Source organism: Nicotiana tomentosiformis, chromosome 1 (assembly GCF_000390325.3).
Source record: "Nicotiana tomentosiformis chromosome 1, ASM39032v3, whole genome shotgun sequence".
Classification (NCBI taxonomy): domain Eukaryota; kingdom Viridiplantae; phylum Streptophyta; class Magnoliopsida; order Solanales; family Solanaceae; genus Nicotiana; species Nicotiana tomentosiformis.
In genome coordinates this window covers 38,271,776-38,286,207 of record NC_090812.1, presented here as the reverse complement: position 1 = coordinate 38,286,207, position 14,432 = coordinate 38,271,776, and the positions used below count along the sequence as shown (strand labels likewise).

The 14,432-nt window shown below is 35.1% G+C and overlaps 1 protein-coding gene across 1 annotated transcript; it reads left to right on the top strand.

Annotated features, from left to right (window-relative positions):
• Nucleotides 1–2,583: 2,583 nt before the first annotated feature.
• Nucleotides 2,584–6,198, top strand: LOC104104135 (auxin-responsive protein IAA16). Its single transcript, XM_009612140.4, has 5 exons — nt 2,584–3,009; nt 4,906–5,129; nt 5,565–5,700; nt 5,811–5,872; nt 5,984–6,198. The coding sequence occupies exons 1-5, from the start codon at nt 2,747–2,749 to the stop codon at nt 6,019–6,021; spliced, it is 723 nt and encodes a 240-aa protein (XP_009610435.1). The 5' UTR covers nt 2,584–2,746; the 3' UTR covers nt 6,022–6,198.
• The last annotated feature ends 8,234 nt before the right edge of the window (nt 6,199–14,432 follow it).

The following is a 14,432-nucleotide window of genomic DNA, read 5'->3' as shown; positions in this document are numbered from 1 at the left end:
GAGATATAGAACAATTATGAAACGATAGAGCAAAAACAATCACATAATTCTCCTCTTCAAAATTGCCTTTTTAATTAAATAATCAATTTTGTTTGAAGCAAGACAATCTTGCTAGGTATGAAATAAAGAAAACAACATTTTTATTCTTTTCAGTTGCTTTGTACTTAATTGACAAAAAATGTACACATTTTATTCTTACATTCTTTCAGGAAAAAATATAATATGTGAGAAGGAGTTTTAATTTCTATTTGCATTTGTTCTATGTACAATTCAGTATTGCTTTCAAGAGGAATATTAATGTGATAACAAGAGTTCTAATCATGACAGCAATCGAAACATCATAAGAAAAACATACTCCAAAAACATCATTTACAACAAAATATTACAATTATATCATATATAGTTGTACCTCATAGCATCAAAATTAATACAATCACAAAACACCTACATAACTAAATATAATTATTTACGTCACAGGTCAAACGCTATATCCAATCATTTTGAGTTCAAGATCATATTTCTTACACTATTCATCGTTTTCAGGTTGTATTTTTGTTGAGTATTGGAGTTTTGATGATTAACAAAGTGTGTCCAGTGAATGTGTTCTAAGAACCAGGTTCTCAAGATAGATGCTGAAGTATGCTAAGAACCAGGTCCTCAAGGTAGTTGTTGAAGGTTCTTACCAGGCAATAACTTTTGCATAGTAGTAACTATTGCACAAAGTTATATGCTATAGCCCGAGATTGCCGGCAAAAGGTTGTTAATGTGATAAGAGTTGTTGTCCAAGAAGATACGCTCGCATAAGTGATAGATAAGAGTCACAAGATTTTGCGGAGTCCTTGGAGCTCTAGGACTCCTATCAAATGGGAAGTCGACTATGCAAAGGACTCCCAAAGATTTCGGAGTAACAGTGAAGTTAAATACTTTCCTGGTGGACTGAAGAGATCATCCTTTTACACGTCAACAGTGTAATAACATTTTCAACACTCAAGTCGATTATTAGTCTTAGTGATCTTCTTGAGTCTGTTAGGTAGTGTGTGTTAGGAAATCGAGTTGTAATCAAGTTGTCATTCATAATCTGTTAGTTGGAGTAAGTGTCTGAGTGTGCAAGTTAGAGTAACTTGTAATTCATTCAAATAGTTACGTTGAAGTAGGAGAATTTTGGAGGTATTGATTTACAGGTCTCGTAATCAGTACATTTAGCTGATTCTGTTCTAGTGAAGTTGAAGTTAAAATCCTACGTGGTATGTCGTGATTTTTGCACCTTTGAGCCGGGTGATTTTTCACGTAAAAGTTAATGTCTTTATCTTTACTGTTTATTCCGTTTACACTTAAGGAGTAAGAAAGGCTTTTTAGACAAAAAAAAATAAATTCTTTAGTAATTTAGAAAGACACTCAAATTAACAATTTTCCTTCAAAATTTTGGGTGGTTATACCCTTACACATATGTTTAATTGATATTTATGTCGTTTTAAATGGTTCGATACAGAATACACATGCAAACAAGAAACTAATACACACATATGTTTGAAACTATACTTATGCTTGATCCAATTTGGTATTAAAAGAACAGTTACATAGCATATTTTCGAATTGTTTGTCCCTTCACAGTTATGAATTATGTTATCATTCATAGCACAGCTGGACTTAATACACTCCTTTCATGCATTACAGATACGGGGAGTCTTATATATGTGTTTAGACAGTGCTAGCCTTTTGTAATATTATTAGACGTCTTTAAAATTGCACCATATATACTTACAGCAGTGTCCAGCTTCCCGTGAGTTCTATGATAATGATCTTAATTAATATATAACTTTAGTTTAAATTGAGTGGGTTTAGAATATTTTGATGTGAGAATTAGTTAGACATGTTAACTTGAAGGTTGAGCTCACTAACTTTCAGCCTTGAGCCTTATCTTGGGTTGTGTTAAAAAAAAAAACACGATACGCCAATTATTTTTTTTGAAACTGATGTTACAATTTAGTTTTTTTTATTTCATTTATAAAAATATGAGAAATGCATGGGAATATACAGAGTGATATAAATCTAGAGTTATGTTATAAGTTAGTTTGAACGCAAGAATAAAAGGCAGACAATTTAGGGGACATTTAGCTATAAAAAAAGAAAAAGAAAAAAGCCCCTTGTCTCTTTCCTCACTTTTTGTTACTTTTTACCTTTCTTCTTTTTAATAATTTTACCCTTTAATTAATTAATTGATTATCTTTTGGTTGCTAAGAAAAAGTTATGATTGTTGTCCCCTCTATTGTCTTATCATACTGCTTTAGCTCACGGTTTTTTATTGATTATTACTGTAAGAAAAGAAAAAAGAACGACAATAAGTGGAGCCTAAGCAACAAAAGTAAGCGCAAAAACAGTACCCAACTTGCTTAGTCCATTATTATTCCAAACAAGAAAACAAAATGAAAAAAAGAAGAAATTAAACTAAAACCCCAATCAAAAAGAAATGGCGTCAGTGATGACATATACTATCCGACAACCCGAGACCGACCCGGTTAATCATTCACTTCCACGTCGCAAAATCCTTGCCCTCTAAAATATATCATACTCTTCACATATATTATCATATATAGCATGCTTGCTCATGCTCATTATACCCTTCTTACTCATTCATTCTCAACTTTAAAAAGAAAAGCACCAAAGAAACAAACAAGAGAAGAAAAAAAAGGACAAAATTTCATTGTCCTTTGTTGAGGAAGGATTTTTCACGTTAAAATCTTGGCAGATGACGAGCGTAATAGGAGCAGAGCGTGACAAAATTCGATTGGATTATGAAGCAGAGACAGAGCTGAGGCTAGGGTTGCCGGGAGCCATTAATGGAAATGAAGGTGAAATGACGTCAAAGAATAATGGGAAGAGAGTCTTTTCAGAAACTGTTGATTTGAAACTAAACCTTTCTTCAAAGGATTCCACAGTTGATAATCAAGTTGACAAAATGAAGGAGAAGAAGAATATTGCTCCCACTGATCCTTCTAAGCCACCAGCCAAGTAAGTGTTAACTGATTATTTTGATCCTAACAAGTATTTTTAGCGTAATTTTTTCTTTTACGGAAAAGAAAAATATAATTACTGTAGATATATATATTACCCTTTCTTCAAAGAATAGAAAATCAAATATATATGATAAGAAAATCAGACAAACATATAACGTGTGTGTTTATTTATTTATTGATTCATATAATATTTGTAACGGTAGTTACAATGGCAATGTAATTTTATCATTTCGTTCCATTTTACGTGAAAGTAGTTAACTTTTTTCCTTATGAAATTTTCTAAGTCATGTTGTATGGTTTTGGAGCTTTAGTTTTATATGGGAATTCCAGACTATTTCTTAATTCTGTTGAGTTTTATGTTTAGAGTATGATAATTTAACTCGTAGAAAATGATAAATGTACAATATTAAGGGACCAAGAAAGTTTTCTTTTCTGCTTTTTGTTGTCGAATTATCACTTTTATTACTTCTTCCTTTTACTATTATATTCTCATGCAAATTCTAACTACTTTGTGCTTTATGTTACTATAAATTACTAGATTTGCATCTCAAATCACACGCTAGAAACCGTAGTAATTTATCTCTGTTAGGGATCAATTAGTGATTTAAGGGAAAACCCTTGGTAATGCAACATCAAAAGTATTATTTGGAGAATTTTTTGAGTAGAATTACTTTAATTTTCTTCTAAAAAATTGTTCCTAAAAAATGGAAAAAACTAAATGTTAGGTGTCAGAACTGTAACCTATCTTTTTGAGCAAATTGGACTTTAATAGGAAATGGGTATGGCTGTGGTTTGGTACTTGTTTTGTCTGGATGATGGAGAAAAGAACAAAACATTTGGAATCTTTTACTTTCATGACCCAACATTTTAGTGGAAAACACATGGACCTTTAATTTATTATCTTTTCACTCTCTTTTTGAAAATGTAAACAATTTATTCGAAGAAAACAAATCTAGAGGTACTTTACAGAGTATTTCTTTGTTACCTCTTGTTGAGACAAGGCATGTGTGTGCTTAGGAAGATAACAATTGACAAATGGTACAATACTAATATAAAACAGTATAAACTTTACATCTAGCTGAACCACTTTATCAAAAGTAGCTATGTCCATTATTAGCTAGAGAAGTATTGTCTGAACAATTTTATTTGTTCATTATACTAGAAATATATTTTTATTTTTACTTTTTAATTTTAAAAAATCAAGAGAACTATTTTTTTTTCCTTTGTTTTACCCTAATCATTAATTACTACTCATTTTCAAATTATTTTCCAATACTTCTTAAAATGCTCTCATTATTATAGGTGTTATGGTAAAATATATACTTCACTTATCATTCTTAAGAGGCATACAAGTACATTGTGGACAAGTAAAAGTGAACGGAGAGAGTAACTATTATAGTCACTCAATTACAAACAAATTAAAATCGAATACATGAATTTTTAGTAATTATATTGGAAAAATGACCCTGAATAGCCGCTTTAAAAATAACAGCCGAAAAAATGTATAAAATATGTATATTTTTTTGTACATATATACATTCTGTATGTTATATATAAAAATTATACAAAGTTTATACACTTTTTCGGCTACCAGATGTAAATAGTTTCTGGCACGGTTTAAAAGTGATAATACCCTAATTATATTGCTACATTTAAATCTTTGTATATCTAATATTCGTTAAAAAAATTAACATTTGAATCTCTGATAATATTTGTTTAAGGTCTTGGCAAGCTTTTGACCTAATTTCTCTTTTTTTGCACTAAATAATAGGAGTAACTTTTTCGTTGTAGAAAGAGGTAATTAATATCTTTTATTTATGGGATAATTAATGGAAAATTATGAGTGCATGGAACTAATGGAAAATGGTATTGTTTTATTTCCTTATCTTAGGGCGCAAGTTGTGGGTTGGCCACCAGTGAGATCATTCAGGAAAAATGTACTAAACGTCCAAAAGAAGAGCACCGGCAACGGCGAAAGCTCCGGCGGCGGCGCAGCCTTTGTGAAAGTTAGCGTGGACGGAGCTCCATATTTACGTAAAGTGGACTTAAAGATGTACAAAAGCTACCAACAACTCTCTGATGCCCTTGGCAAAATGTTCAGCTCTTTCACCATTGGTATATACCTACATAATCTTTTACCTTTTCATATTTTGCAATTAAATATACCTGCACACTCCAAGTTTTTTATTTTTCTGTTTTGGTTTAATCATCTTGTATTCGAAATTTATTGGCCCTTTTAATTAAAATTCACGTCGTTTAAGATCTTTTTTAAGGGATATCGCTCCCTACTATCAAGGGATATGGTGAGATCTATGAAATCACCCTACGTTGGACTAGAAGTGTTCAGCTAGATCCCTGAGAATTAAAAAAATAAAACATATACAAATTTCACAGCATATTGCCAATAAAATTACCAAAATGAGATGAAGACAAAATATACATTTTTTACTTACCAAAAAAGAGGATTGAGTAAGATATGCTATTTTTTTTTATTTTTTTTGTGTGTCTAAAATTCTTTATATAACATTTATTTTCTTGAAATTTGTGTAGGAAATTGTGGGAATCATGGATTTAAGGATTTCATGAATGAGAGCAAATTGATAGACCTCTTAAATGGCTCAGACTATGTACCTACTTACGAAGACAAAGATGGAGACTGGATGCTTGTTGGTGATGTACCTTGGGAGTAAGTTTCTAATTGCATCTCCAATATTTATTCAATTTTCGTCATACTTTTTTGGTTTTATTATGTTATTTTGGTGATTAACTTTAACTAATTCCTTACTTTTATTCTAGGATGTTTGTTGATTCATGCAAACGCTTAAGGATAATGAAAGGATCAGAGGCAATTGGACTAGGTACATACTCACACAAGGAATTAAGTTCTAGATTACTTGTATTTAATTATTGTTTTCCTTATTTTCTTATCCAATTTCTGTCACTAAGATAAATAGCTTTACTTTATGCAGCACCAAGAGCAGTGGAGAAATGCAAGAACAGAAGCTGAAATTGATGATCCAATTACTTGTTCATTGTATTTTATTTTTTTTTTTGTTTCCATGGTCAAATTATATATTGACCTTGGAATTTTAAATCTGTTGTAATTTGATGGTTTATAAAATATATATAAATTATGAAAATATTATCTACGAGAAGAAAATATTTGAATAGTTGTCAACTAGTATATGACAGCCTCATATTGGTTGAAGCCCTATTGTTTGGGAATCTTGAATTATATACATATTGTATTTGGGCCATGTGTAAGTGGCATTTAAAGTTTACTAATAAATTGAAGACAAGTAACATGACACATTAAAGTTATTGGGAGGCAAGGCCATGTGCTTTGCTAATGGGGACAAACTTATTGGGATCGCAATTATTTCAATCCAATAGTGTTGTGGGCATTATATTATTTATTTGTGTGTGGCCATCCCCATTATTGACTCCATTTTGAGGTCCTATACGTCATTTGCTGTCCTTTGGATGGACGTTCAATATATTAAAGAGGAGATCTCTTGAAATGAGTGGACATCCAGAGTCTAGTTTGAAGAAGGGAAGGGGGGTGTAATAGAGAAGACGAAGAAAAGGAATGATATACGACATGGATGGTTGTTACGTATCCCTATTGTATTGTTCGATGAATATAACGTTTGGATATATTATATCGTTTGCTATCGTTTTATGATGTCACACACCGATAATATGACGAATAAACTTGCAATATTACTTTAAAAAACGAAGAAGATATAGAATAGAATTATTATATAAAAAAATAGGGTAAATATTAAAATATAATTATTTAATGATAAGGAAGGGCAAGATGAAAAAAATAAGGTAACGATGACACCACACCAATTTCGTAATTACATAAAATTACACTTTTCGTTGGTACCTACTAAGAAGTCACCCTCTGACTTTAAACGCTTGAAAGATGTGAAAATTGTATAGGAAGAGAATGGTGTCAAACATTTTGAAACATCCCAATCTGGAAAGGGCGATAACAAATGCAATATAAATTCATAAGTTTCGATATAATCACTACCAAGTGTGAAGCTGCATGGAATATCCATCAAGGATATGGCTGATTTGCCAACAAAAACCACCATCAAGCTAATTCAGTTACAACGATACCATGCTTAATATTTGTGGTGTACATTTGACTACAGAGATGATCAAAATTAATATCAGACATTTTAATGCAACTCTCCTCCGATTCTATGACAGGTAAAACACATGTCAATAAAGTAGAAATTTGTATAGAACTTCCGGAGAGAATCCAGATATATTGCATTACCAAACTATATACTTAAAGCTTGAATGATAAGAGATGCATTTGCAGCAATGAACAGTATTAAAGGTTATTCCACTCAGGCTCATCTCTGTCTAAAGCTTCAAGCTATAAAGAAGCAACTGTTTTGATGACGAGGTGATGAGGAACCCAGTTCCTTAATTCGTAAGTCCTCTAAAAAACCTACAGTTCCAAAATCTAGGAAAGATTAATCTGTGAGAGTGATGGAGATTAGCAATGTTAAAGTGGAAGAGTCTAGTTAGAAAGTGGCTGAGGAGTCTGGTGAGAAAGTGTCTTAAAAGTCTGGAGAAAAGGTGTTTCAGAAATCTGCAGAGAAAGGGAAAAGTGTGAGAAAATCTCTGAAACGGAAGGCTGGTGCCAATGAGGAGCTAGGTTCCTCCAAGAAGGCCAAGGTGGGTATGGCCAAGGATGAAGGAAGAGAAAATTTGAGAAACCAGAAGGTGTTGTGGGGCAGAACATTTTCTCCTAATATCCTTGGCATGACACAGATGCGCCAACTGGTTTATATCTGTGAATTTCAACAGTGGACACGTTTGTTCACAAATGAGAGTCCTAAGGTGTATAAGACGGAGGTGCATAGTTTCTATGCTGACATGTTCACGATGGAAGATGACAACATATGTCTGAAGGTAAATGGTGTTGATTTATTGAAGGATGAGGTTGTGCTGGGGATAATTCTGGGAGTGCCTACTGGTCGCATATCATCCATTGAGGAGACTTGCTTTTCAAACTTTAGAAACGTCATTTTGAAGGATGATGCAGTACAACAGGGGGAACGGGTACACAAGAAGGCTCTCCTTCCAGTGTACCAATTGTTGCTCGAGATAGTGAACAAGGTTTTGCTCCCGCGTGCAGAAAGGCGTTCCATTACGTCACGAGCAAACATGTTCCTTATGGAAGCACCGGATGCCTACTCCACTATTAATTTGCCGGGCAACATGATTGAGCACATGAAGAAAGTGACACACTTTAAGGATGGTAATCATGGGTTGCCCTACGAATTTTTACTCACTAAGGTATTTGAGTTCTTCAAAGTTCCTTTGGGAAGGCTACAGTGGGTACTCGCAAGAAGACTTTCTCCAAGACCACCTTAGAAGAGTGTGAGTGCATCGATAATAAAGGAGGGGTTGGCAGCAATTCCACTATCTTTCAACTAATTCAAGCTCAGAACATCGCCAATGAAGAGATAAGGAAGTTAAAGGCACGGAATGTCATTCTTTAGGGACAACTTAGTCAGGCCCAGGAGGCACCTGGTTCCTGCAGTACACAAGGCGCAGAGGTTGCCCGTCTGACCAAGAAAAATGTTACACTCAGGAAACAGACCGAGGACCTGAAGGAGAGGTTGTTTAATAAGAAAGTGACAACAAATGCTCGAATGGATATTCTCCTTAAAACCCTTGTCTCTTCCTCTTCGCTTCCCCATTCCTGTGTTCCTTAAAATCGTTCCCTTCCCAGTGTCAAGTTCAAGTTGTTTGTCCTCTGTTTTGGTTTTTTTGTTTTGATGCATTTATTGGCTTGTACTTTTTCTGCTGTTTTATTTTGTTAATGCTTATGTAAAAAAAGGTACTACTAATTCTGCTCCCTGCATATTTTCAAATTAATGAATATCCCGTCATTTTGCTATACGTGCCTTGCTCTTATGCTCTGCTCTTCGTCATGTTTGTGTGTACACATGTGGCATGAGTTATGCTTGCTAGACTTATTTTTTCTTATTACTTGTTACTAATCTTTTTATGATGCCAAAAACGGGAAAAGTAATTGAGAGGGAACAGGTTCAGGGGGAATATAATGACACACAACCTATCAATTTCTCCCTTTTTGATGATGACAAACTTGTAATTGAAATTCAGCCCTGAGAACCAGAGTACCATAAATATTTTCTGTAGAACCAGAGTATCATAAATATTTCCTATATTCCCCCCTCAATACTTTAAATTTTTTTGCTGCCCCATCTTTTAACCAACAGTGGTATCAAGAGTTTCATTGGTCTTACGGGATCTGTGAGTTCTTGCAAATAACCATTTTCAAATCATTTTTAACCAATATCAATTTTAAACCCATTTTCAAACATGGCAATCAACAGTCTCTCTTTGAATGCCCCACAAATTTTTACTGGCAAAAACTATCGAATTTGCTCAGTGAAAATAAAATTATATCTTAAAACCTATGAATTATTGAATGTTGTACTGGAAGAACAATCCTTACGAGCAATCCCTGAAAATCCTATCATTGTCTAGAATCAAATACTTTCAAAAGAGATTTCAGATAAGACAAGGTCATCAAGGGTATTTTTTATGCACAAAACCATATGACGAAAAAGAAAGAAGAAAAGAGGAAAAAGAAATGCACTACAAAAGTGTGCAATTTCAATAATGCTCAAAACAATTCTTAAGGACAAACAACATAAGCAAGAATTGAGGAGGAGCAACCTTTTAAATTGCAGCAACTGAAGCAAACGAGGAGTGTTGAAATTTTATTGCTTTCAGTTACTACAATAACTTTTTTAGTAGAATAAGTTGCTTAGTTTTAGGATGAATTACAATTTTAAATTTCTATTAGATTGTTCAAGTTAATGCAACTCTCCTCCGACTATATGATAGGTAAAACACATATTAATAAAGTAGAAATTTGTATAGGAGAATCTAGATATATTGCATTACCAAATTATATACTCAAAGCTTGAATAATAAGAGATGCATTTGCAGCAATGAACGATATTAAAGGTCATTCCACTCAGGCTCATCTCTGTCTAAAGCTTCAAGCTATAAAGAAGCAACTGTTTTGATTAATATTAGGAGTTATTTTGACATTAATAGTCAACAAAAACGACTAAGAGCATGCAAACGCTAAAAGACAATTCAAATTCCAATCTAATACTGCAATGATCTATTACTGAAACTCACTACAAATACCAACAAAAATATGGAAGAACTAATTACACGCGAAAAGCATAAAACAATGAATCAGAATGCATGAACTTGAACAAGCCCTCTAGTTCATCACTTTGCAAAGTGGAAACAAGAAATCATCTGATTTTGTCACAAAAGTCAGATGAATTCTTGTTTTCACTTTGCAAAGTGTTGAAATTTTGTTGCTTTCGGTTACTACAGTAAAAGTTTTAGCAGAATAAGTTGCTTAGTTTTAGGATGAATTTCAAATTTTAAATTTTTATTAGATTGTTTAAGTTAGTTGAGATGTTTTAGGTTTTTTGAATTTTAAATTATGTGGATTTTTTATTTCTAATTGTCTATTTAAAGCCTTGTTATGATTAATAAAATTATTGAGAGACTTTTTCAATCAATACTTTAAATCTTTTTGCTGCCCCATCTTTTAACCAACACTGGTTTCAAGAGCTTCATTGGTCTTACGGGATTTGTGAATTCTTCCAAAGAACCATTTTCAAATCATTTTTAATCAACATCAATTTTAAACCCATTTTCAAACATGACAAACAGCACCCTCTCGTTGAATGCCACACAAACTTTTGCTAGCGAAAACTATCGGATTTGCTCAGTGAAAATAAAATCGAATTTGAAGCCCTAAGTGTCACTTGCACGTTGGCAACATACTTGAGAGAAAACTTGATGAATTCTCGAATGTGCAAGTGTGTTGATTTTCCTTTGCTTTATGTTAATATTACACAAGTGATCACTTGAGTGATGCAAGCATATTTGATATAAGGGCATTCCCCATAAAGTGACTACTGTATTGTTGCGTGTATACAGAGGAACAGTTGCAGTCACTTTACAACCGTGGGGAGTTGACTCGTACTGTCAGTAAGGGAACTGATGTCTTTCTGTTCCCTCTTTTGTTTCTTTGACTCTGAATGTTGGAACATGTCCCAGACTTGAGACTTGTTGATGTTGAGCACTTCGAGGATGTGGAACATGTTCCCTATCTCGTTCTTAACATTTAAGTTTGTTAGATCATCAGAACATAACATGACAAATAACCTATCAATTTCCCTCTTTTTGATGATGACAAACTTGTAATTGAAATTTCTCTTGAGAACCAGAGTACCATAAATATTTCCTATAGAACCAGAGTACCATAAATATTTTCTGTATTCCCCCTAAACCCATTCCCCCTAAATTATTTTCCCCTCTTTTGGCATCACAAAAAGATTAGTAACAAGTAATAAGAAAAAAGAAGTCCAGCAAGCGTAACTCATGCCAAATGTGTGCACACAAACATGACGAAGAACAAAGTATAAGAGCAAGGCATGCATAGCAAAATGGTGGGATATTCATTAATTTGGAAATATGCAGGGGGCATAATTAGTAGTACCATTTGTTACATAAGCATCCACAAAATAAAACAGCAGAAAAAGTACTAGCCACTGAACGCATCAAAACATAAAGACCAAAACAGAGGACAGACAACTTAAACTAGACAGTGGGAAGGGAACGATTTTAAGGAGCACTAGAAGGGGGAGGCAGAGAGGAAGAGGCAAGGGTTCTAAGGAGAATATCTATTCGAGCATTTGCTGACGCTTGCTCATTAAGCAACCTCTCTTCAGGTCCTCGACCTGTTTCCTGAGTGCAATATTTTTCTTGGTCAGACGGGCAACCTCTGCGCCTTGTGTACTGCTGGAACCAGGTGCCTCCTGGGCCTGACTAAGTTGTCCCTAAAGAATGACATTCCGTGCCTTTAACTTCCTTATCTCTTCATTGGCAATGTTCTGAGCTTCAATAAGTTGAGAGATAGTGAAATTGCTGCCAACCACTCCTTTCTTATCGATGTACTCACACTCTTCTAAGGTGGTTTTGGAGAAAGTCTGCTTGCGAGTACCCATTGTATCCCTTCCCAAAGGAACTTTAAATAACTCAAATACCTTAGTGAGTAAAACCCATAGGGCAGCCCATGATTACCATCCTTAAAGTCTGTCACTTTCTTTATGTGCTCAATCATGATGCCCGACAGATTGATAGTGGAGTAGGCATCCAGTGCTTCCATAAGGAACATGTCTGCTCGTGACGTAATGGAACGCCTTTCTGCACGAGGGAGCAAAATCTTGTTCACCATCTCGAGCAACAATTGGTACACTGGAAGTAAGGCCTTCTTGCGTACCCATTCCCCCTGCTGTACTGTATCATCCTTCAAAATGGCATTTCTAAAGTTTGAAGAGCAAGTCCCCTCAATGGATGATATGCCACCAGTAGTCACTCCCAGAATTGTTCCCAGCACAACCTCATCCATCACAAAATAAACACCATTTACCTTCAAACATATGTTGTCATCTTCCACCGTGAACATGTCAGCATAGAAACTGCACACCTCCGCCTCATACACCTTAGGACTCTCATTTGTGAACAAATGTGTCCACTGTTGAAATTCACAGATATCAACAAGTTGGCTCATCCCTGTCATGTTAAAGATATCAGGAGAAAATGTTCTGCCCCATAACATGTCATTAAAATGTTAGTTTCTCCCTTTTCCCTCTTTGGAACCCAAGCGTCGTACCCGTTAGCCAACGACCCGTCTACCCAAAAATAATAATACCCATTCCTAACCGGTCCCTCACCCTCCTTAAATAAACCCAAAATGTATCTCTATCATCACTGTTCACATCAAAAGCCAAATACTCTTTTTCTTATTACAAAACCCCCACCATGTCTAAGAATCTAGAAGCCTTAAATCTTCCAGATGTCGTCCCCACTGTGTCATCATATCAAGAAGCATAGGCAACAGAGCCCAAGTCTCCCATTTCATCAAATCCAAACCTCACAAGAGATTCTCAACTACCCCCCTGCTTCTTCTCCAACCCAAACAAGTTCTGGTTTTCATCGGAGTCGCAAAACTTCGAATCCAAAGAGGTTTGTGGTTGTGACCTCTCCCTCTGCTTCGCAGAAAAAAATGGTTGAGGGAGAAACAGTAGAGGGAGAAGAAAATCAGGAAGTTTTCAGTCTGCAAGTTGAAGAAAGCTTTGAGGCAAAACAAAATGCAGTTTGTAGTGGTGAAGAATCAGCGCTGATTACCCCAAATCTTGACTTGAATGTTGCCAACCCTATAGGTAATACTCTCCATGTGCCTTTTGAATCTACTTTGGGGTTGAATGAATAAGAGGATATAGAGAATATACTATTAATAGCTGCTGAGGGGAGTTTAGTTGGTGATTATGAAGGTGTTTCTGAAACCATTGGGTCTCAGGGGGGAAGGTGATAGTCTATAGGAAGAAGGTAGAGAACTGGTGCATGTTGAAAATCTGGCACCTGAAAGTACTACTGGGAAACCATATGGGGGACCTGATTCCTCAGCCCAAGAGGAGCCCTCTGCTCTGACTTGGGATGAAACCCCATGTTCTTCAAAAGAACCCCAGGTCAGTACTGATCCCCCTCCCTCCCCTCATTTCGATGTTAAGCCATTAACCATTGTTGTTCCTGAGATGAGATCTCTTTCTAAGGAAGAGAATGAGAATAGTGAGTAAGATTATGACAATATCTCCGTTGCTAGTTTTATTTCTGCTAGGAGTAGTAGGGCAACTCCCAAAAAACCCACTCCTAAAAGAGCTACTACTAGGCTGCAAAAGAAGGAAGCTCTTGAATCATTTCTTAAGAAAAACAAAGAAGAAAAGAAGAAGATGAGGTTGATGAAGGGTGAAAAGGTAGTGAATGAATAGGTAGTGACTCCAGCACTTATTGTTGATGTTGATGATGAGGTGATGAGGAACCCAGTTCCTTAATTCGTAAGTCCTCTAAAAAACCTACAGTTCCAAAATTTAGGAAAGATTCATCTATGAAAGTGATGGAGGTTAGCAATGTTAAAGTGGAAGCGTCTAGTTAGAAGGTGGCTGAGGAGTCTGGTGAGAAAGTGTTTAGAAAGTCTGGAGAAAAGGTGTCTGAGAAATCTGCAGAGAAAGGGAAAAGTGTGAGAAAATCTCTGAAACGGAAGGTTAGTGCCAATGAGAAGCCAGGTTCCTCCAAGAAGGCCAAGGTGGGTGTGGCCAAGGATGAAGGAAGAGAAAATCTGAGAAACCAGAAGGTATTGTGGGGAAGAACATTTTCTTCTAATATCCTTGGCATGACAGGGATGCGCCAACTGGTTGATATCTGTGAATTTCAACAGTGGACACGTTTGTTCACAAATGAGAGTCCTAAGGTGTATGAGAC